Source organism: Triturus cristatus, chromosome 11 (genome assembly GCF_964204655.1).
Source record: "Triturus cristatus chromosome 11, aTriCri1.1, whole genome shotgun sequence".
In the NCBI taxonomy this organism is placed as follows: domain Eukaryota; kingdom Metazoa; phylum Chordata; class Amphibia; order Caudata; family Salamandridae; genus Triturus; species Triturus cristatus.
This window is the reverse complement of record NC_140594.1, coordinates 1,107,546,266-1,107,570,385: the sequence shown is the minus strand read 5'-3', so window position 1 is coordinate 1,107,570,385 and position 24,120 is coordinate 1,107,546,266. Positions and strand designations below refer to the sequence as shown.

Below are 24,120 nucleotides of genomic sequence, written 5' to 3'. Positions count from 1 at the left end.
CAAGAGGGGAAAACTATAACTAATACCTCTATACGATGTGCCGTAGATGCGGCAGATACAGCCTCCAGGGCAATAAACACCAGTGTCCTCCGTCGCCACGCCTGGCTAAGAGTTTCAGGTTTTAAACCTAAGGTGCAAGCCTCCATATTGAACCACCCATTCAATCAACAACATTTATTTGGTCCAAAAGTTGATAAAGCCCTCGAAGATAAAGAAAGACACCGATACGGCGAAATCCATGGGAGGCCTAGTCACACACTCCTAGGCGCTCCTTTCGCCGCTCTTCCTTTCGGGGCATGGGTAGAGGTGACTCCTCAGATAGCGCATCCAGGTCCTACAAATCCCCTCCTCAGTCCACCTTCACAAGGGGTTATCAAAGAGGCGGATACAGAGGCAATAATAATGAAGGCAGAGGCAAGACAAATACCGCCCGCTCTGCCACACCGCCTACCCAATGACTTTCCCCCGCTCCCTCCAGACCATTCCACTCCGGTCGGGGGCAGAATACAAAATTTCCTTCACGTCTGGGAGACCATCACCTCAGACAGATGGGTGACCCAAATTATTCAGTCAGGGTACTGCCTAAAATTAACATCTACCCTCCCCCCCCCCCCCCCCCCCCCAAACATTCCACCCAGGCAAAGCCCAATGTCACAAGAACATGCCACGTTATTACAACAGGAGGTAATCTCCCTCCTGCAAAAACAAGCCATAGAGAAAGTCCCCATCAATCAGCAAAATTTAGGGGTCTACTCCCTGTACTTTCTGATTCCAAAAAGAGACGAGACTCTACGACCTATTCTAGATCTCAGTTCTCTAAACACTTACATACATTCAGACCATTTTCACACGGTAACCCTTCAACAGGTTCTTCCACTCCTCTCCCACAACGACTTTCTCACCACACTGGACTTGAAAGACGCATACTTTCACATCCCAGTACACCACGCTCACAGAAAGTACCTCAGGTTTGTAGTGGACGGGCAACACTACCAGTTCAAGGTGCTCCCGTTCGGGGTCACAACAGCACCAAGGGTATTCACCAAGTGCCTAGCAGTAGTGGCGGCACACCTCAGAAGACAGCACATTCACGTCTTCCCATATTTGGATGACTGGCTAATAAAAGCCACGTCCTACGACCAATGTGTGCACCCCACCGCCGCTACAATCCAACTACTTCACCAGCTAGGTTTCACGGTGAACCACCAAAAGTCCCACCTGGTACCATCACACACAAAACAATACCTCGGTGCCACCATAGACACCTCAAAAGCCATAGCCTATCCCAATCCTGCCAGGATTGCAAACATACAGGCTCTGCATCAAAAATTCATACTTCAACACTCTCCCAGCAAGAGTGTTTATGCAACTGATAGGGATGATGGCCTCCTGCATTTTCATAGTGCCTCATGCAAGACTCCAGATGCGTCCACTCCAAGAGTGTTTAGCGCGCCAGTGGAACCAGGCCCAGGGACAACTGACAGATCTGGTGTTGGTGGACGGTCGCACCCATCGCTCTCTGCAGTGGTGGAACACCACAAACCTTTCCAAAGGTCGACCGTTCCTGAACCCGGTTCCACAAATAATCCTAACAGATGCATCGCTCTCCGTCTGGGGAGCTCATCTGTTACATCTCACAGTACAGGGCACATGGACGCCGCAACAGAAGTTACTCCACATCAACCATTTGGAGTTACTGGCAATCTTTCTAGCCCTAAATTCCTTCCAGACGCACATTTCAGGCAAGACAGTCCTCATTCGCACAGACAACATGACTGCCATGTACTACATTCAAAAATAGGGGGGCACACACTCTCCACTGCTCTCTCTCTCTCTCAGAGCACATGGAGATGGGCAATTCCGCAGAAAATCTTTCTCCTGGCCCAACACGTCCCAGGAGACCAAAACACTGGCAGATCTGCTCAGCAGACAAACTCAGCAGATCCACGAGTGGGAACTTCACCCGCAGGTTCTTCACCCGTTCTTTCAGATGTGGGGGCATCAATAGATAGACCTATTCGCCACCCACGAAAACAAAAAATGCCCAAGCTTCGCCGCCAGATATCCACACCCATTGTCCAAAGGCAATGCGATATGGATGAACTGGTCAAACAAATTTGCATACGCTTTTCCACCTCTCCCACTAATTCCATTAGTGGTGCGACAGCTACAACAGCATTCCCTCACACTAATCCTAGTAGCTCCAACATGGGCCAGACAACCGTGGTACACCACACTGCTGGAACTCTCCGTAGTACCACACCAAAAGCTGCACCTCTCACCATGCCTGTGAGAAAGTGGCTCTGTATATACTGTTCCCTAATAGGTACAGGGTGTACAGAGTCCACAGTCCCCCAGGGGCTGATAGAGGTTAAAGTTAGGTATGACCTTACTCTCAAAGTGGTAGCTTGGTCGAGCAGTAAGGCAGTACCAGAGGACAGTGTAAAGCATTTGTTGTGCACACTCAGTCAGCAAATGGTCTCACACACTCAATAACTGAACTCTAGGCCAATGGTTTATATATATAAAATATATGCTTGTTTTATTTTTAGAACCACAAAGGGAATAAAAATATACTTTCTCAGAATGAGAGGTTGAATATAAATACTTTTGCAATAAGAAATGGATTTTTGTAAACAGTCACAGTTGGTTGCAATAAACAATCCTATTTCCTAAACATAACAATGCATTGAGCTCAATGGTAAATTCAGGTTATTTGTAATAAATTACTTTTCAGATTACTTTTGGAATCCCAGGTCTGGCTCCTAGATCCAGCCCTGGGACAATATTCAGAATCAAGTGGTGAAAGTCGACTTAATTACTGTACTGATTCTTAAATAATATTTAGCTATTTCAAAAGTTGACACTTAGAAAATATTTCAAGGAAAACATTCAATGGATCTCTATGGCAAGAAATTCAAGTTGCAGGTAGAGTACTTTATCGTTACTTTTGTAATCCAGGTCTGAGTACCTAGACTCAGCACTGGGGTCTTTATCAGAAACAGGTAAGTAATTACGTATGCAGAAATTGTACGATTTTAAAAGAATATTTCAAGATTGCAGAAATCAACACTTAGAAGAAATTTCACAGAAAAGCAGTCAATGGTTTCCTATGGAAGAAAAAGGAGTTAAAGGTAAGTGTAGTTGTGGGTACTTTTCAGAGTCAGTGCTGGGCACCAAGATCCAGCACTGGGAGCTCACCTAAGAGCAGGTGAGTAAATTCGTTTTTGGTACTCGGCTGATTTTTGGTGAATATTTTGAGTTTTGAAAAGTTCATACTTAAAAGAATTTCCAAGAAAAAGCCAGCCAATGTTACCCTATGAGGAAAATGAAGATCGCGGTTTAAGGGTAAGTTCTCGACTGGCAGAGTTGAAGTTCTGGGCATAGACTCAGGGGTCTCCCAGTGTCGGGTAGGTACAGTCAGTTCACCCTCAGCGGTTTCAGGACAGCCGGGTGCAGAGAGAGTTAGGCCCAATGTTAGCCTATGAGGAATAGGGGGGCCTGGTTTGGTGGCTGCTGACTAGCAGGCCACGCGGCTGTGGGAGCTGGGTTCCTGGTCACTCACTCAGGGCAAGTGGGGAAGTAGGCTAGTGTAGAGATTGCACTACCAGGGCCACTCGGGCGGCTGGGTGCAGGGTGCTTTTGAGCCGTCGGGCGCTCAATGGAAATCAATGGGAATGTTCCGGTTTGGAAAAAGGCTGCAAGCTCGGGGACGAGGATGCTTCAGGTGCCACCACCACTTCGAGAGGTAAGTTGGGTAGTTGTAGGTTAGGTGGGTACCCCGGGATTGGGCACAGGGGGCCGCAGGGGTGCCTTTTGATGTCGGAAATCTTACCCTCTTGTTGATCGCGGTTGGGGTGGCACTCTGTTCTGAGGCTGCAGGCTTCTTCCGGAATGTCGAGGGGGGGTCCTTGGGTGCCGGACTCGGGGTCACAGTCGCCGTGGGGTCGTCCTCAGGGTCTTTGTCCACTCCGGCACTGGCCAGGCTTGGCTGGTGCAGAGTGTGTTGGGTCCACGGTTCCGGGCTGCTGCCAGGGGTTTAGAAATAGGTTTCTGAGTAGAGCCTCTACTCATGGGAGTCCCAGGGGCTTAGAGCCAAAAGGTAGCCAGGTCCTCCGGGGTTTAGTGAGGTTGCTGGCCACGAGAGATGCCACGCTGGTGCAGGTCCGGGAGTCGACAGGCCGGTAGGGCTGGGGCCAAAGCAGTTGGTGTCTTCTTCCCTTTTTAGCAGCTGCAGGGCAGGTCTTTGTTCTTCTTGCTCTTCTTGTAGTTTTTCGAATCTGGAATCTGGGGAAGGAAGGTTCAGGGTGCCCCTAAATACTAGATTTAGGGGCGTTACAGGTAGGTGAAGGCCAGGGACCAATGGGTCCTTGTCCTGGGGTGGGCACACCCCCCTATCCTGCCTCTCTCTTGTGGGAGGGGGGCAGTAGCCTAATCCTGATAGGGTAGGGCCCCCCATCTTCAAGATGGCGAGAGCCCGGAGATGTGCTTCACCTCGCCTCCCCCACCTGAGGGGTGGGGTGGGCAGGCTGGCACATCCCCTGTCCTTGTATGGGGTTTCCAGCCAAGCTTCCCGCCAGAGTGGGGGGTTGCAGTGGCCTGGGGAAACTCCAAGAGGCGGCGTGCCTTTGAAGCTTCCCTTTGCTCATCCTGGGGGAGGAGATTTATCACCTCACCCAGGATGTGCATTGTTGCAGGCCCGGGAGAGCAGGGGCTCTCCCACCCAGGGGTCCAGCAACGTGTCTGCTGTGTGGCAGCTTGGGCAGCCTCAGAGCAGACGTGGATTGTAGGTTAGTTGTAAGGGGGCATCTCTAAGATGCCCTCTGGGGTGCTTAGTACATTAAATCCCACACTGGCATCATGTGCTGAGAAGTTTGATACCAAACTTCCCAGTCTTCAGTGTTGCCATTATGGTGCTGTGGAGCTCATGTTTGACGATCTCTCAGCACCATGTACTCTTAAATGGCAGCACTACACTTAAAGTGCCCAGGAATGGACTCGGGTACTGTAGGGGCACAGGGCTCCTGCTCCTGTGCCCACACCATAGGCGTAAAGCACCCAGCTAGAGGGGTGACTGATATATGCCTTGGCAGTGTAGGTGATGGGCATGGCACACAGATGTGTGTGCCATGTCGACTCTTTGTTTTGTCCTGCACCCAGACACTCCGCCTGCAAAGGCAGTGTGTGTGTGTAAGGGTACAGGGCCTCTAAGGGTGGCACAACGAGTGCTGCAGCCCCTAGAGGCCTTCCCTTGCCACAAGGCCCTGGGTACCTAGGATACCATTTACCAGGGGCTGACATGTGGCTAGGGTTTGCCAATTTGGACTTGGTGTGTTTTAAGGAAGGAACATAGGCCCTGGGCACCTGATTGGTAGGAGTCCAGGGTACACTTAATCAAAGTACATTCAGCAATTTAGCAAAAAGTGGGGGCATACCATGCAAGAAAGATGGCACTTTCTCACAATGCCTCCTAACCCAAAACCACGGAGAGATCAGGCACCCAGACCCAGCTCAGCTCAACCTTGCAATCTGGCTCCTGAGGTCCAAGAATTCGGTTACCTTAACCTTCCCCCTGATTGCATGAATATTATCAGGGAAGCTAGACGCCCTACTACTAGGGCATGCTATGCTGCAAAGTGGAAAAGATTTGTTGTTTACTGCCACAACAACACAATTGACCCTCTAAATGTGTCCATACAGCACATCATATGTTACTTGCTCCATCTACAAAGGTGTAACCTAGCATATACATCCAGTCGGTTACACCTCGCAGCAATTGCTGATTACTTACAAAACAGGCAGCACCTATCACTTTTCAGGGTGCCTGCCATCAAAGCCTTTATGGAAGGCCTCAAAAGAGTAATTCCACCCAGAGTACCACCCTCACCTGTCTGGAACTTAAATATAGTTCTCACAAGGCTTATGGGACCCCCTTTCGAACCATTACATAAATGTGAGCTGCAATTTCTCACATGGAAAACAGCATTTCTAGTGGCCATCACTTCCCTTAGAAGGGTTAGTGAAATACAAGCACTCACTATACAGGAACCTTTTCTTCAAATGCATCAGAACAAGGTTGTACTCCGCACCAACCCAAAATTTCTACCCAAAGTCATTTCTCCCTTCCACCTAAACCAGTCGGTAGAATTACCAGTCTTTTTCTCACCACCTCAAACCGTTGCGGAAAGGGCTTTACACACACTGGATGTTAAAAGGGCCTTACTTTACTACATCCAAAGAACACAACCTTTCAGACAAACCAAACCGCTATTTGTCTCCTTCTCTCCGCCACATAAAGGCAACCCTATTTCTAAATCAGGGATAGCTAGGTGGATTGTAAAATGCATACAGATTTGCTACCACAAAGCAAAACGAACACTATCTGTTCCCCCTAAAGCCCACTCTACAGGGAAGATAGGGGCTTCTATGGCTTTTCTAGGGAACATACCATTAGATGACATCTGCAAAGCAGCGAAATGGTCAACACCGCACACTTTCACAAAACATTACTGTGTAGATGTGCAAACCAAGCAACAAGCTAGTGTGGGCCAGGCTGTACTAAAAACACTGTTCTGTAGTAGGGGGATCTCTGTGTATAGTCCTAATCTATGAATAGTCCCGCCCATGTGCGGGGACCCCGGAGCAATCAAAATATCTCTTAAGCTGTCCTGCATTTGCAAACCTGCAGAGACACTTAAGAGACAGACAAAATAATACAGCCTAATAATATGGCTGCACTGGCAGCACTTCCTCTGAAGTGAACACAAAAGCCAAAATAAAGTTTAAATGTCATTTTTATTCACATCTGACATGTTCCATTATTGTATCACACTCCCTTCACCAAAATCCCTTTAAACAATAGAGAGGAAGGGGTGGACAGACAAGCCCTATAGGCTGTCATTATGTGTCTGCTAAAGGGATACCGTGCCTTTAAGAAACTCTCCAGAGGCCCCCGGTATCCCAGAATGCACAGCCAAAGCAAGTTACTTTCAGTTCTTTTTTCCGGCTCCTGCTAGCAGGACTCTGGAGCTTGAGCTCTACCCTTTTGGGTGGATATTTGGACTAAATTTTGGATTTTTGGATAAATAGTGTGTTCATTTGACGTCTAGAGCCTTTCTTTACTGCATCCTACATTTTGGTGCACTTTGCCCACTCTTAGCATGGCTTTATTTGATAAATGCCCTGAGTGTGGGAGGAAAAAGGCCAAGACGGACCCACATGATGTCTGTATCCTCTGCTTGTCATCCTCACATGTCCCTGCTACATGTGCCATCTGCAAGACCTTCTCCGAGAGGACCCTGAGGGACAGGGAGAAGATTCGCCTCCAGGGACAGGAGAAGCAGAGGACAGGTGGGACTTCGGGGCATGGAGGTTCTCATTCCCCTTCCTCTGCCCATGCTTCAGCCACTGGAGGGACCTCTGGGCAGAAACAGCAGCAGAAACGACACCTACCGGCTGGTAGATCGCGAAGGCGTCTACGGCGAGAGGTAAAGCACCGGTGTGTTCGCCGTCGAGCCAGGGCTCTGGATCGCGGCGTTCTCGACGTCGAGAGAGGGGCCTGCGAGACCTAGGACTAGGTCGCCGTCGAGGATTCCACGGTCGACGTCGACACACCATCGACGTCGTACCGAGCCCCGCGATGGATCGACGCCGGCGACATCAACGCCGAGACACCAGCGACTGCCTTCGAGAAGGAGATCGCCGTCGAGGCACAGATCGCCGTCGAGGCACAGATCGCCGTCGAGGCACAGATCGCCGTCGAGGCACAGATCGCCGTCGAGGCGAAGGAGATCGCCGTCGAGGCGACGTCGTTCACCGTCGACGTCGAGAGACTTCGACGTCGAGGGGACGCCGTACGGCGAGGAGACGCCGGACGAGGTCGACTATCAGTTCGACGTCGGTGACATCTGGGAACATGTCTTCGGTGATTACGATCTCCAGTCGTGGATCTAGGAGACGGCGGCGCTCCCCCTCGTTTACTTCAGCACGGGATAGGCTCGCCAATAAGAGAAGGGTGGACGGGAGTCCGGACAGTGCTGGTCCTGGTTCCCCTGCAAGGAGTGATGGAGCTCCGCAGCCTCTCCCTCAGCCGCTGCCTCAGAAGCCTCCTACGCCTCCTCCTCCTCCTCAGCGGCCTACTCCGCCTCCGCCACCACCGGTGCCTCAGCTTCCGCCGTCTCCTCGGCTACCGGCTGTTCCTAAGGCTCCACGCAGACCGAGGTCACGCTCTCGATCTCGCCGGAGGTCACGGAGTAGACGCAGGTCGTCCACTCACACAAGGCATGGACGACGGAGGTATAGATCTCGTTCCAGAGGCACAAGGTATACGGACTCTTCTGGCAATGGACGCCTCTCCCCCTCGCTGTCGGAAACTCCGCCTACCCGAATCTCGCCGGTGGATGATATTGCCACTTTCCAGGATGTGCTGATGAGGGGGGCGGCGAAATTGGGAATCTCCGTAGCAGTCCCGGTTCCCACTACCTCGGTGATATTTGAGACATTGCACAAGGCTCACCTGTCACGCCCCCTCCTTCCTTTGGTTCCGGGTTTGGAGGAACCAGCCATGGAGGTTTTCTTGACACCTGCGGTGGTGAAGTCTGCTCCCTCACGGTTGCAGAAGAAGTACAGGGCCCCTGATTCGGACCCGGCCTTCCTCCGGGTGGACCCTCCCCCTGACTGTTATTGTGGTTGCGGCTCGTAAACAACACTCCACGACGCCCTCTTCTACGGCTCCTCCGGATAAGGAGAGCCGCAAGATGGACTCCTTGGGGAGGAGAATGTGCTCTACGTCGGCCACGACTATGAAGGCCGCTAGCGCCTCTGCCCTGCTGGGTCTCTATGACCGATCGCTTTGGGACTCTCTGCAACAGTTTGCTGCCTCCCTGCCTAGGGACAAAAGGGAGGACTTCAGGAGGTGCTGAACGAGGGCATGATGGTCTCCAACCAGATCATCAGTGCGGCGGGGGATGTATCGTTGCTGGCGGCCCATGGGTACTGTCATGGAGTGCACATGAGGAGACATTCCTGGCTGAGGCTTACCTCTCTCAAACCTGAAGCGCAGCAAAAGATTGAGAACTTGCCTTTCTCTGGCTCGACGCTCTCCTACAGTGAGGACGGTGTCCTCCTTACTGGGGTCGATGGCTTCCTGCATCTTTCTCACCCCCAATGCCCGTCTGCATATGCGGCCCCTGCAGGAGTGTCTGGAGGATCAATGGGACCAGAGGCGTGGGCGTTGGGAGGACACGATTCATCTGTCCCAACACGCTCTCCAATCTCTGAAATGGTGGTGCTCCTCAGAGAATGTTTGCAAGGGGACTCCTTTCCACAAAGATATTCCGGTCCAGACCATAGTGCTCGATACGTCTCTCCAGGGCTGGGGAGCGCATTCGGGCCCTCTTCAGATGTTATGTTATGTTAAACTTTTATTTCTATAGCGCACGGCTACTCCGTGGAGTGTCCCGGCGCTTTATCGAGGCAGCTCAGTAAAACCAGAAAACAAGAAAACAAACAAAAGAAAGAAGACAGACACCCTAAAGGTCAAAAAGCCACGATCTTGAGGCTCTTCCTAAACAAAAGGAGAGCGGAAGAGGACCGTAGGACCAAAGGCAGAGAGTTCCACAACTGAGGGGCCCTCAGACTGAAAGAGCGACCCCCCCATGCGGGTCTTCCTCACCCGAGGAACCACCGCGAGAAACAAAGATTCCGACCGCAGAGATCTAACTGGGCGGTAGAAGAACATTCTCTGCTGTAGATACTTTGCTCCGGTGCCAAAGAGCGCTTTATGCGCCAGGGTCGGTACTTTAAACATAATCCGCTTCCGGATAGGTAACCAATGGAGCGATCGGACCAGACCCGAAGCTCTCGCTCGCCTATGAAGGCCAAAGATGGCCCGGGCCACGGAGTTCTGCACAACCTGCAGCCGCTGAACCAGATATTCCGGAAGACCTACATAAAGGACGTTCGCGTAGTCCAATCTAGAGCCTATCAAGGCTTGCACAGTGATCTTTCTATGCTCTTCTGTAAGTAAAGCGTTACAACAAACAAATGATGGACGGAATGCTGACAATGCAGACATTCTCCCCCAGTCAAGAGATCTGGGTTAAATCCATCGTTCTTTTGCCCACTACACCACCCCAGTTTAGACATGGCCATATGCAAATCAGTCTTGACCCTGTGCCTCATGGGAACAGTCCAGCCCGAACTGCCAAGCCATGTCTTCCCTGGACCGGAATCAAGCATCCTAGGACCGGTTTCTGGCTATCAGCCGTCATCAGCCAGGATAGCTTGACTCCAGTGGCGTAGTGAGCACGGGTCCCACGTCTGGGAATACCCATCCCACTTAGGGCGAAAAGCGTTACAACAAACAAATGATGGACGGAATGCTGACAATGCAGACATTCTCCCCCAGTCAAGAGATCTGGGTTAAATCCATCGTTCTTTTGCCCACTACACCACCCCAGTTTAGACATGGCCATATGCAAATCAGTCTTGACCCTGTGCCTCATGGGAACAGTCCAGCCCGAACTGCCAAGCCATGTCTTCCCTGGACCGGAATCAAGCATCCTAGGACCGGTTTCTGGCTATCAGCCGTCATCAGCCAGGATAGCTTGACTCCAGTGGCATAGTGAGCACGGGTCCCACGTCTGGGAATACCCATCCCACTTAGGGCGAAAAGCGTTACAACAAACAAATGATGGACGGAATGCTGACAATGCAGACATTCTCCCCCAGTCAAGAGATCTGGGTTAAATCCATCGTTCTTTTGCCCACTACACCACCCCAGTTTAGACATGGCCATATGCAAATCAGTCTTGACCCTGTGCCTCATGGGAACAGTCCAGCCCGAACTGCCAAGCCATGTCTTCCCTGGACCGGAATCAAGCATCCTAGGACCGGTTTCAGGGAAGACATGGCTTGGCAGTTCGGGCTGGACTGTTCCCATGAGGCACAGGGTCAAGACTGATTTGCATATGGCCATGTCTAAACTGGGGTGGTGTAGTGGGCAAAAGAACGATGGATTTAACCCAGATCTCTTGACTGGGGGAGAATGTCTGCATTGTCAGCATTCCGTCCATCATTTGTTTGTTGTAACGCTTTTCGCCCTAAGTGGGATGGGTATTCCCAGACGTGGGACCCGTGCTCACTACGCCACTGGAGTCAAGCTATCCTGGCTGATGACGGCTGATAGCCAGAAACCGGTCCTAGGATGCTTGATTCCGGTCCAGGGAAGACATGGCTTGGCAGTTCGGGCTGGACTGTTCCCATGAGGCACAGGGTCAAGACTGATTTGCATATGGCCATGTCTAAACTGGGGTGGTGTAGTGGGCAAAAGAACGATGGATTTAACCCAGATCTCTTGACTGGGGGAGAATGTCTGCATTGTCAGCATTCCGTCCATCATTTGTTTGTTGTAACGCTTTTCGCCCTAAGTGGGATGGGTATTCCCAGACGTGGGACCCGTGCTCACTACGCCACTGGAGTCAAGCTATCCTGGCTGATGACGGCTGATAGCCAGAAACCGGTCCTAGGATGCTTGATTCCGGTCCAGGGAAGACATGGCTTGGCAGTTCGGGCTGGACTGTTCCCATGAGGCACAGGGTCAAGACTGATTTGCATATGGCCATGTCTAAACTGGGGTGGTGTAGTGGGCAAAAGAACGATGGATTTAACCCAGATCTCTTGACTGGGGGAGAATGTCTGCATTGTCAGCATTCCGTCCATCATTTGTTTGTTGTAACGCTTCTGTAAGTAAAGGCAGGAACTTCCGGAGCATCTTAAGCATACCGAAGCAAGTACCCACCAGGCCAGAAATGTGTGAGCTCAGTGACAAATTATTGTCAACCTTCACTCCCAGATTCTTAGCCACGAGCGATGCCCGTACCGGGGAATCCATACCTGATGGCCACCAAGCCTGCCAATCGGGGTCCAGAGAGCAGCCGAAAAACAACACCTCCGATTTACTGGAGTTTGCCTTAAGGCTGTTCCGCTGGAACCAGCCAAAAACCATCTCCAGGCAGCCCCGGATGTTCTCACCGTCAAAAGCCTGGTCTTTCCCACACGTGAAAAGCAGTTGGGTGTCATCAGCGTAGGATACGATCCGGGCCCCAAAGGACTCCACCAGTGCCGCCAAAGGTGTCATAAAGGGGATATGGTCGCAGACGGAGATGACTCACCACATCAACTTTTTGGAACTCAGAGCAGTCCACTTGGCCCTGAAGGCGTTCCATCCCTCCTTCAAGACGAACTCCCTGCTAGTTCAGACGGACAATACTACTACCATGTATTACCTCAACAAGCAGGGGGGCTCCCGTTCACGCACGCTGTCTCGGGAGGCACAGACTATCTGGAATTGGCTGGTGGCCAGGAACCTCACGATCACGGCAACCCATCTGCCGGGAGTGCAGAATGCCCAAGCCGATGCGCTCAGCAGGCTCGTTCAAGAGAATCACGAGTGGGTGCTAAACGACGACGTGCTAAGAGACGTCTTCGCAGAGTGGGGCACTCCGGATATCGATCTGTTCGCTACGGCAGAAAACAGCAAATGCCGCGACTTCGCGTCCAGGTACTACCAACCAGGGACACTGGGGAATGCCCTATGGATCAGCTGGTCCAACAGCTTTCTCTACGCCTTTCCACCCATTCCCCTGATTCCGGCGGTGCTGATCAAGCTGTCGCAATCCAGAGCCAAGATGATCCTGATTGCTCCGGAGTGACCGAGGCAATGGTGGTTCACCGACCACCTTCACCGGTCTGTTCTGCCACACCGGCGCCTGCCGTGTCGGCCGGACCTTCTCACGAAGTTCGGAGGACAGATGGTTCACCCCAATCTCTCGTCCTTGAGTTTGGCAGCATGGCTCCTGAGTTAGTACAGTATGGACACTTGAACCTACCTCCGGACTGTATGGAGATCTTGAAGGAGGCGAAGAGACCGTCTACGAGGACTTCTTACGCCTATAAGTGGAAGAGATTCTGCTTATGGTGCAAGGCAAAGGACATTGACCCTACATCCTGTAAAGATGTTATTTTGCCTTATCTGCTGCAGTTAGCTCAATCTGGGCTTAATTTTCAGTCTATTAAAGTTAATCTTGCAGCTTTGACTGCGTATAGAAAGGGCCCTTCCCAAACCTCATTTTTTCAAATCCCTGTGATTAAAGATTTTTTAGAGGGTTTGCGTAAGGTGTTTCCCCCTGTTAGACGACCTTCTCCGTCATGGGAATTGAACGTGGTGTTATCCAGGTTGATGAGGGAGCCTTTTGAGCCTATTCATAAGGCTTCTCTGCAGCATTTGTCCTGGAAGGCCGCCTTCCTTGTGGCCATTACATCGGCCAGGAGGGTGAGTGAGATTCAGGCTCTGTGTTGTCAAGAGCCGTATACTGTATTCCATGCTTCTAAAGTGGTAATGCGTACTCATCCTAAGTTTTTACCTAAAGTGATATCTGATTTCCATGTAAATCAAATGATAACTTTGCCTACATTTTTTCAGCATCCCTCCTCTCCGGCGGAGAGGTCTCTGCATTCCTTAGATGTGCGTAGGGTGTTGAAATTCTATCTAGATAAGACAAAAGACATCCGCAGGTCGGATCAACTGTTTGTGAATTATGGTTCAGTAAGAACTGGTCTAGCTACCTCAAAACAGTCCATCTCCAGATGGATTGTGTCCTGTATTCAGCTTTGTTATCAGAAAGCTAATAAGACGTTGGGGGGGGTAAGCCTACAGCGCATTCGACTAGGGGCAAAGCAGCGACTACAGCTTTGCTTAGGAATGTTCCGATTGCTGACATTTGTAAGGCTGCCACCTGGAAGTCGGTCCATACGTTTACAAAGCATTACTGCCTGGATTCTGATGCTAGGGCAGATGCGCAGGTTGGACAGGCTTCGCTGAGGAATTTGTTTGCACAGTAGTTTGTTGGTGTTTGGTTTTTACTCCACCGCTGTTTGTTGGTTGGGATGGGCTTGCCGTTCTAGTCATAGATTATGACTATACACAGAGATCCCCTACTACAGAAGGAATAGTTTCTTACCTGTAACTCCAGTTCTGTAGTAGGGGTATCTCTGTTATAGTCATAAGCGACCCTCCCTCCTCCCCGGTGGAGTAATTCTGGCAGTATCAGGCCTGTTGTACACCTTCAAAAAGAACTGAAAGTAACTTGCTTTGGCTGTGCATCCTGGGATACCGGGGGTCTCTGGAGAGTTTCTTAAAGGCACGGTATCCCTTTAGCAGACACATAATGACAGCCTATAGGGCTTGTCTGTCCACCCCTTCCTCTCTATTGTTTAAAGGGATTTTAGTGAAGGGAGTGTGATACAATAAAGGAACATGTCAGATGTGAATAAAAATGACATTTAAAATTTATTTTGGCTTGTGTTCACTTCAGAGGAAGTGCTGGCCAGTGCAGCCATATTGTTATTAGGCTGTATTATTTTGTCTGTCTCTTAAGTGTCTTTGCAGGTTTGCAAATGCTGGACAGCTTAAGAGATATTTTGATTGCTCTGGGGTCCCCGCACATGGGCGGGACTATTCATAGATTATGACTATAACAGAGATACCCCTACTACAGAACTGGAGTTACAGGTAAGAAACTACTCCTTATTTACCTTTGGTAAAACTGTCTGTTGGATACCTGATCGGTCTGTAGATTCCTCAGTGCTTTCTCTCATTGTGTGGAGTTGCTGGCCTCTTTAACATATAAAAAGGTCAAAAGTTCGACCATTTGCTCAAAACTGCGTCTGAAGGAAAGGGAGGAGAAAATTAACGACCCCGATATCTGAGTGCAAGGGTGGTGTTTGTATGCTGCTCAGTCACATCTGAAAGAAACACGTTAGTTAGATTCCTCACCTTAGAATATCCCCAGGCGTCAGACTGGATCCGGAAGATTTTTCGTCAGCAATACCCCTTGCGCGTCGCTAGGCGTCGTCTGCGGCTCCGCGTCCGTCGTCGGCGTCGTGCGCCGGAATGACGTCGTCGGAGTACTTAGACGCTGCCCTCGCGCGCTGACGTCAGTTCTTCTTTTTTCCGCGCCAGTAAGCGCAGATCCGGGAGAGCTACCCCTTTTAGTCTTTTTTGACTAAATCTTTTTGATCATTTTGATCCTTGTCTGTCGACATCTGGTGCCGGTAGGATGCCTGGGTTCAAGGCTTGCGAAGATTGTCATCGACTGATGTCGGTGACCGATCACCACCGCCGGTGCCTCTACTGCTTAGGCCTCGACCACGACGCGGAGTCGTGCAACGACTGTCAGGCCCTGACTTCGAAGGCTAGGCGGGAGCGGTCCCGCAAGCTTCTCGAGCTTCGCCACTCGGCTCCGCGTCGTGCGCGATCCCGGTCCAGGAGGAGGTCCAAGGATCGCTCGCGGAGCCCTAGCCGACGCCACCATCGATCGTCGGGCTCCAAGTCGTCGGGTAAGTCCAAACCCTCTAAGAAGTCCAAGCGGCGACATCGCTCTTCGGACTCCCCTCGCCGGTCGCGCGACTCGGCCGAGGGCCAAGTGGTTCCACCCCCGCGGCTCCGGCGGAGCCGCAGGTGCCGCGTCCGCCCCCATACCTTCCGGTCCCTGGGGCTGACGCGGCGCCGGCGGAGATCAGTGCCTTCCTCTCGGCCATGAGGAGCCTGGCCCCGCCGTCGACGCCCGCTGGCGCGCCTTCGGGCCCCGCGGACTCGACTGGGCGACCTCGCGTGCCGGCGGCTCCGGCCCCGGCGCCGTCGACGACTCCGGTCTCGACGCCGCAGGTCCCCGCGGGGCCCTTGCCTGGGCCCCAGTCGACGCCGGTTGACCTTGTCACTCCTCCACCGGCGCCGACGCCTGAACCACCGACGCCGTCACCGGCGCCACCGTCGCCTGTGACGCCGACGCCCCGGTTTAGCCCTCATCCGGACCCGACGCCGGCACGGCGTCCGCCGACGCCGCATCCGACGCCGCTTGAGTCCTACCATCTCTACAGTCCGGTTCCGATCATTCCTCCTGTTTATCAGGAATCGGAAGAGGGGGGCGACTGGGAGGGGTTCGAGGACCCTCTGGCTGTTCAGTCACAGCTTTCTCAGGACTGGGCAGATGAACTGGGGGAGGCCAGCGGGCTGGACACCTCGCCAGACGCTGGATTCACTTCTCCTCCGACCGTGGCTTCGGAGGAGGGTGCAGCATTTTCTGTGGTGCTGCGCAAGGCGGCTGAGGCCCTTGGGCTCGAGTTGCCTGCCGTGGCTGTGAGGACCAACATCCTCACTGAGGTGCTTCAAACCTCAGCAAGCTCCACTGAGCCTCTGCTGCCGTTCAACGAGGCCCTCACTGACGTTCTGCAGGGCACCTGGTCCAAGCCCTCCACAGTTCCTCCTGTGGATAGGAACGTTGCCAGGCGCCACCGCCCTGCTCCGGGCGACCCCAGTTTCCTGTCCCACCACCCCACCCCCGAGAGTCTGGTTATCCAGGCCTCTACTTCCCAATCCTCCTTCCCGACCGCTCCGCCGGACCGGGATTCCAAGAGACTCGAGCAGTTTGGCAAGAAACTGTTCTCGTCCCTTAGTTTGGGCCTGCGGTCCTTAAATACCGCCTGTCTCTTGGACCGTTATTCCCATTCCCTGTGGGATACGGTGGAGGACGTGCTGCCCCTGTGTCCGGAGGAGGTCCGGACGCGTCTTACCCAGGCTTTGGCCGATGGGAGGGATGCAGCACGGCACGCCATAAGATGTGGGCTTGACACCACGGACTCGCTAGGTCGGGCGATTTCCACCACGGTGGCGCTCCGCCGCCACGCCTGGATGCGGTCCACGTCATTTTCCGGGGATGTCCAGAACACCCTCATGGACATGCCCTTTGATGGCACTCGCCTGTTTGGTGAGAAGGCGGACAGTGCGCTGAACCGCTTTAAGGACTCCCGGGCTACGGCCAAGTCCTTGGGCCTCTCGGCTCCGCGGGCGCACACCTCCGCTTTTCGCCCCTTTCGTGGCCAAGGAAGGGGCGCCTCCTCACGTCCGCAAAGCCACCAGCCGCAGAACCAACCTGCGCGCGGTCGCGGACGTGGCTTCCGCCGTGGCGGAAATGGAGGCCGACGTGGTCAGCCCACATCCACCCCGGCAGCATCCGCCTCAAAGCCTTCCTAGTCCGAGCTTTCAGGCCCATACCACGCCAGTGGGCGGCAGAGTTCGCCATCACCTGCTCCACTGGCGGTCCATAACATCGGACAGGTGGGTGCTGCAAATCGTCCGAAGGGGCTACTCCCTCCCCTTCGAGACGACCCCTCCAGCCATGCCACCGCAGCACCACCGTATCTCGGGGGATCATTTGGATCTTCTCCGCGAGGAAGTTTCGGCTCTCTTGGCCAAGGGGGCCGTCGAGCGCGTTCCGAGTCCAGAAGTAGGTCGTGGTTGTTATTCCCACTACTTTCTGGTTCCCAAGAAGGGCAAGGGGGGCCTGCGCCCTATCTTGGACCTCCGGAACGTCAATGCCTTCCTCCGAAAGGAAAGGTTCAAGATGCTAACGTTGGCTCAGGTTTTAGCTGCCCTAGACCCTGGAGACTGGATGGTAGCGTTGGACTTGCAGGACGCATATTTCCATATCCCCGTCCTGCCAGCCCACCGGCGTTACCTGCGGTTCACGGTGGGCCAAGAGCACTTTCAGTTTACCGTGCTCCCCTTCGGCCTCACCAGTGCCCCTCGGGTGTTCACGAAAGTGATGGCGGTGGTCGCAGCTCATCTGCGCAGATCAGGGGTCCCAGTCTTCCCCTATCTCGACGACTGGTTGTTGAAGGCGGGCTCGCCCCAGGCAGTCGTCTCCCACCTCCAGACTACGGCGGATCTCCTGCATTTGCTGGGGTTTTCCATCAACGTGCCGAAGTCACACTTGAGTCCCTCTCAGAAGCTCCTCTTCATCGGAGCGGTTCTCGATTCGGCGCAGTTCCGGGTCCATCCACCGGAACAGCGGGTCCGGGATATACAGGCCCTGATTCCCATCTTTCGGCCTCTATCCCGGGTTTCGGTCAGGCTAGTGTTGCGGCTTCTGGGGCTGATGGCCTCCTGCATCCTACTAGTGCATCACGCCAGGCGGCGCATGCGGGCTCTGCAGTGGGACCTGAAGTTTCAGTGGGCCCAGCATCACGGCAACCTGTCCGACCATGTCTTGATCTCGGAGGGTACTGCACAGCAGTTGCAGTGGTGGCTCACGGACCGCGAGTGGGTCAAGGGCAAGAGCCTCTCCCTTCCCCAACCGGAGCATGTCGTAGTGACGGATGCGTCCCTCCTGGGATGGGGTGGCCATATGGGAGAGGCGGAGATCAGAGGCCTCTGGTCTCCGGCGGAGTCTCGTCTCCACATCAACCTGTTGGAGTTGAGAGCGATCCGGCTTGCACTGAAAGCCTTCCTTCCCTCTGTCAGGGGCAGTGTCGTGCAGGTGTTCACGGACAACACCACCGCCATGTGGTACTGCAACAAACAGGGCGGGGTGGGGTCGTGGACCCTTTGTCAGGAGGCTCTGCGCCTCTGGACATGGCTGGAACACCAGGGCGTCACCCTGGTGGTTCAACATCTGGCGGGCTCTCTGAACGCCAGAGCAGACGAACTCAGCCGCCGGTGCATGATGGATCACGAATGGCGTCTGAACTCCGAAGTGGTGCAAGGCCTCTTTCAGCAGTGGGGAGAGCCTTGGTTAGATCTATTCGCCACCGAAGAGAACGCCCAATGTCAGCAGTTCTGCGCGTTGGAATTTCCAAGGCGGCACTCGCTCGGCGACGCTTTTCGTCACGAGTGGAGTTGCGGTCTGTTGTACGCCTTTCCGCCTATACCACTTCTGCCCAGAGTGCTGAAGAAGATCAGGCGCGACCGGGCCCAAGTCATCTTGGTGGCTCCGGATTGGGCACGAAGATACTGGTATCCCGAGCTACTCAGTCTGTTGACCGATCCCCCGATACGTCTGCCCCTTCGGGAGGATCTTCTGTCGCAGCAGCAGGGGACGGTCCTCCACCCGAACCTGTCCAGCCTCCACCTCCATGCGTGGAGATTGAGCGGCGGCAGTTGATGCCATTTGACTTGCCTCCTGAAGTCTGTGATATCATTCTGGCAGCCAGGCGTCCCTCCACAAAGTCGGTATACGCCTGCCGGTGGAACAAATTTGTGGCATGGTGCACAGCAAAGGCTGTGGATCCCCTTTCCGCCCCTCTTTCTGAGGTTCTCCTCTTCCTTCTTTCTCTGGCCCGGCAGGGCTCTGCCCTGGGCACCCTGAAAGGTTATCTTGCTGCCATCTCCGCCTTCTTGCGGCTTCCTGATCAGCCTTCTCTTTTCAAGTCCCCTGTGGTTACACGCTTTCTCAAAGGCATTACACACACGTTCCCTCCTGTCCCTTTTGTAATGCCTCAGTGGGACTTGAATCTGGTTTTGACATTCCTGATGTGCGCTCCCTTCGAGCCTCTTCACAATTGCCCTCTTCGTCTTCTAACTCTAAAGACTGCTTTTCTGGTAGCCATCACCTCGGCTAGACGGGTGAGTGAGCTCCAGGCTTTATCTTCAAAGCCTCCTTTTCTATCTGTTCATCCGGACAAGGTTGTCCTTCGGCCTCGTCCCTCCTTTCTTCCTAAAGTGGTGACTCCATTTCACCTTGGGCAGTCTGTCACCTTGCCCACCTTCTTTCCGCCTCCGCATCCTTCCAAAGAGGAAGAGAGGCTCCACCGTCTGGACCCAAAACGTGCGCTCTCCTTTTATCTGGACCGCACAAAACAGTTCCGGGTGGACGACCAGCTTTTTGTTGGGTACGTGGGCGCTAAGAAGGGGAAAGCTGTGCACAAACGAACCATCTCTCGGTGGGTCGTTTTGTGTATAAAAATCTGCTATTCCTTGGCTAAAAAGGACCCTCCTGTTGGGCTGCGCGCCCATTCTACTCGGGCCACGGCGGCTACTACTGCCTTGGGACGGGGAGTCCCTTTGCAGGACATCTGTCAGGCGGCGACGTGGGCTTCGCTACACACGTTTGTCAGGCATTATTGCCTTGACAGCCAAGTCCGGAGGGATGGCTTCTTTGGCCGTTCTGTCCTCCAGGACTTTCTGGTGTGATCTTGGTTCGCAGACCCACCACCGGGGATGGTATTGCTTGGGTATCTATTCTAAGGTGAGGAATCTAACTAACGTGTTTCTTTCAGATGAACAAGTTACTAACCTTCGGTAACGATGTATCTGTAAGAAACATTAGTTAGTTAGATTCCTCACCGACCCACCCATCCTCCCCGTTCTGCGAACTGACATCTAGGGTTAAGGTTGTCCTTTCAGGCCCCTAGATTTTATTTTTGGCACCAGTGTCGGTCTTTGCATGGCTCTGCGTTCCTGGCGCGGAAGGCTATGTACAAGAACTGACGTCAGCGCGCGAGGGCGGCGTCTAAGTACTCCGACGTCATCCCGGCGCACGACGCCGACGACGGACGCGGAGCCGCAGACGACGCCTAGCGACGCGCAAGGGGTATTGCTGACGAAAAATCTTCCGGATCCAGTCTGACGCCTGGGGATATTCTAAGGTGAGGAATCTAACTAACTAATGTTTCTTACAGATACATCGTTACCGAAGGTTAGTAACTTGTTCTTCCAGAGCGGTATGGAGACACAGGGGGGCCACCCCGTCCCTCCAGTATGCAAAAGCACTGCTCCAAACAAAATCTCCACATAAAGTGTAGCGCCTAGGGATATTCTGAAGGTGAGGTATTTGCCATTAGATGCAATATCCACGGTTAGGTATAGAATTTGTTCTTCCGATCCATAAAGATAGGCGTAGTCTTAAGCACTCGCCCATGTTTTCTGTTTACGGTACTTTCAACCTTTCATGTTAAACGAGCAGTTTATTTGCCAAAAACCCCTGATGCTTAATGCAGAACAAGTTGCGGAGCTCCACACTAGATGATTAGCATGCACAGCATGTGATTTACCACATTACAAGATTGGAAACCGTTTTACAGATCAGTAGAATTTCTTTACAGGCCAGGAGATTGTAATTATTCACTGTACTTCTAGAGTTTGTAGAACAGCAACATAATCTTTAATTAGTCTTTGTTCTAACGTCTGCTAATTTTAACCTTTTTTTTCTTGCAGGGAAGTGACAAAGCCACTTGTTTCAATTGGTAAAGCCAGCATTTTGCTAGTTGAAATCTTGGGTTTGCTATGTAAAGGAATGGTAAGTGCTTCATGACTTGCTCAGTGTGAAACCCAGTGTGTGTAATAGTAGGGACAAGACAGAAAAATGTCCACTTGCCTGATGGGCGAAGGACTAGTCCGGGGTGAAAATTCAAATAATTAAACAAAAAATGTGGCTTTGAAAAGTTTCAATCCGCAACATTAAGAATCCTTGCACATTTCTAACTGATTAAATCAGTTATACGGTAATTAATTGGTCAGGGGTTTGCTATGACCAAGTTAAGTATTGTTTCAGTTGGGTACTTGCAATTGTGGAATTGTAGGAGGCTATTTTTAAGATTCCTAATGCTGCAATTTTAAGAGAACCTCCACTGGTCAGAGTTGAGCTTTAAGAAATAATCTCCTAGCAGTGGCAATAGCTCCCTCAATATACATTCTACTTTCTCGAAAATGTCTTGAGTTAATTGCCTATCAGTTGATCACAAATGTCTTTTCCACAGAGTCACAAGAAGGCTGGAGAGCTATGGAGGGAAGCTGGACTCAGCTGGAAAGAGTTCCTGCCAGAAGAGGAGGATGTAAATAAATTCATCACAGAAAAGGTAAAATCCCCTGCATGGTTTAATGAACGAATGAAATTCTATTTGTATAGCGCATGGCTGCCTGCCCTAAGGCCTCCCAGCGCTGTTCAATAGAGGAACAGAGAAAAAGAACAGAGGCCGTGCTGCTACGGAAGCATCTTGAAGAGATGGGTTTTTAAGAGCTTCCGGAAAGCCAATAGATTATTGTTCTCTCGAAGAGTGAGGGGGAGAGTGTTCCAGATTTTAGCGGCATTAAACGAGAATGAGCGACCACCCCATCTAGATCTTTGTATTTTCTTGGGGGTGGCCAAGCACAAGGAGCTGGAACGCAGGGTCCTGTGGGGGAGATGGGGGGTGACCAGGGAATGCATGATGACCGGACCAGTCTTCCAGATGGCTATGTGAGTCAGGCACATAGCTTTAAACTGTATCCTGGCCGCAATAGGCAGCCAATGAAGATTCTTGTTCTGGACAGTGGTATTTGTAATAGATAATAGGCGCCTATGGTTGATTCACCTGGTATTTGTGGGGATAATATTTGTTTTGCAGCGTGAATCTTTCTGGATTCACTATGCTGTGCATTATTCGCGATCTGGTGGTTGGGTCCGGATTCGTAGTCTTTCTTTTTTTTTTTTTTTAATTTTTTAATTTTTTTTGTAGCCCAGGTGGGCGTCGACGTCCCACCATTTGGTGCACCTCTCGTGACGTCGTCGTGCTTCCTGCGAAAGTCCCACCTTTGGGGCGCCATCTTCAGATTCTTTTTTCCGCCGTCGGGTCTGGATCGTCATCGAGAAGCTCCAGGATTTCAATCGAAGGAAGAAGGAGAAAACGCAAGTTTCATCGAGAAAAAACAGCTGAGATAACAGAGAGGAATAAATTACATCCGGGACGCGAAGAAGGAAGAATTCCCAGGAATTTTCTTCGACGCCCTTCGAGGATGCGCACTCAGAGGCTCTGAGCGCCATGGACAAGACACCATTAAAATTCTGCCCTAACTGCCACCACAAGTTCGCGCAGAAGGACCAGCATCCGGTCTGCAACCTTTGCCTACCGATCGACCACCCGAGCAAGGACTGCAACGCCTGTTCAGCTTTCGTGCCGAAGACGCTCCGAGTGAGAGAACGCCAGAGAAGAGCTAACTTAAGCATGGAAGGCAAAGGTAAGGCCCCGTCGCTTTACGATCTGGGCCTCTCCACCGACGATGACAACATCGCCGAAGGACCCGACAGCTTCACGGTCGCAGAGACCGATACGAAAACGCCTGATGAGGTAAGAGAATCGTAGAGTTCAAAACCCCCGAAAGGGCCTCGAAAACCCGAGAGACTCTCGAAAATCTGAGTCAAAGTCCTCAAAAGGAGCACCGGCGCCGAAAATTTCGACGACCAAGGGTGGATCCATGGACAAAAGGCCGAGTGGATCCTGCGAGAAGGACTTCCTGGTGCCAAAGGACGCCGAAAGGCTGAGTTCGTCGAAAGCAGCCCACGAAGCGGGCCGTTCGACGCAGAAAGACAGGCCAGCGTCGACGCAAGCTCCGTCAAAGAGCCGCGGTCAACATCGAAAGCATCTCCGAAATGAAGAAGAGAAGACTCGAAGCGGAGATGGAGAGCATCCTTCAGAGGAAGGAGTTCGACGCCAAATTGAAAGAATTCCAAATTCCAACGACTCCGTCGACGGACATCGTCGAGATCGAGGAGCAGGGCGAATTCTACGCCGAAGGGCTGCCGAGAGATCATGAGGAGGAGGAAGAAGGCACCTACTATGAAGGCGAAGACTAGGAGGCCGACCAGCAGTCGTTCTACGGCTCGGCGCCATCAACCACTCACGAACTGGATTGGCAAGATATCGACGCCGAAGAGCCCGTGGACACGTATCCTTCGAGGCCTTCGCCGCCAGACGACATCGGGGTGTATAATATGGTCGTCAGGAGTGCTGCAGCAGCCTTTGGGGTAAAACTGGACGAGGAGAAGCCGAAAGCTGATTTCCTCCTCAAGACCCTGCTCCCCATTCAGACGAGGAGCCAGTTCCTTCCCATGCTTCAAAGCGTAATGAACCAGGGGAAGGAAGCCTTTAAGGAGCCAGCAACATGCAGGTCCATCACGCCCAGGACAGAGAAGAAATACAAGCACTCCTCCCTGGACCCGCCTTACATCAAGGGAGCGGTCACTGCCGACTCCATCGCTTCCACGGCCAGGAGAAGGGCCACCGTGCCAGCGACCTCGGGGCCACCCCCCGATAAGGAAAGCAGGAGAATGGACCTCACGGGAAAGAAGGTCGAAAGGAACGCGGCGATGCACTGGCGCATGGCGAACTCCAATGCGCTTCTCAATCGACACCAGTACCAGCACTGAGACGAGATGGGGGAGTTAGTCAAACACCTCCCTGAAGAGTACCTCCAAAGAGCATCCCACCTTGTAGAAGAAGGTAAAAACATAGCCAACTCATGCATTA

At 52.5% G+C, this 24,120-nt stretch overlaps 1 protein-coding gene across 13 annotated transcripts in view; it reads left to right on the top strand.

Moving 5' to 3' along the window:
• The window catches only part of LOC146786091 (eukaryotic translation initiation factor 4 gamma 1-like), a 1,219,153-nt gene that overhangs the window by 1,049,948 nt on the left and 145,085 nt on the right, over positions 1 to 24,120 (top strand). For all 13 annotated transcript variants that reach the window (XM_085635575.1, XM_085635572.1, XM_085635570.1 and 10 more), the window contains 2 exons: positions 21,053 to 21,134; positions 21,595 to 21,693. In XM_085635575.1, coding sequence (XP_085491701.1) covers positions 21,053 to 21,134; positions 21,595 to 21,693 — 181 coding nt within the window. The remainder of the gene's footprint in view (positions 1 to 21,052; positions 21,135 to 21,594; positions 21,694 to 24,120) is intronic.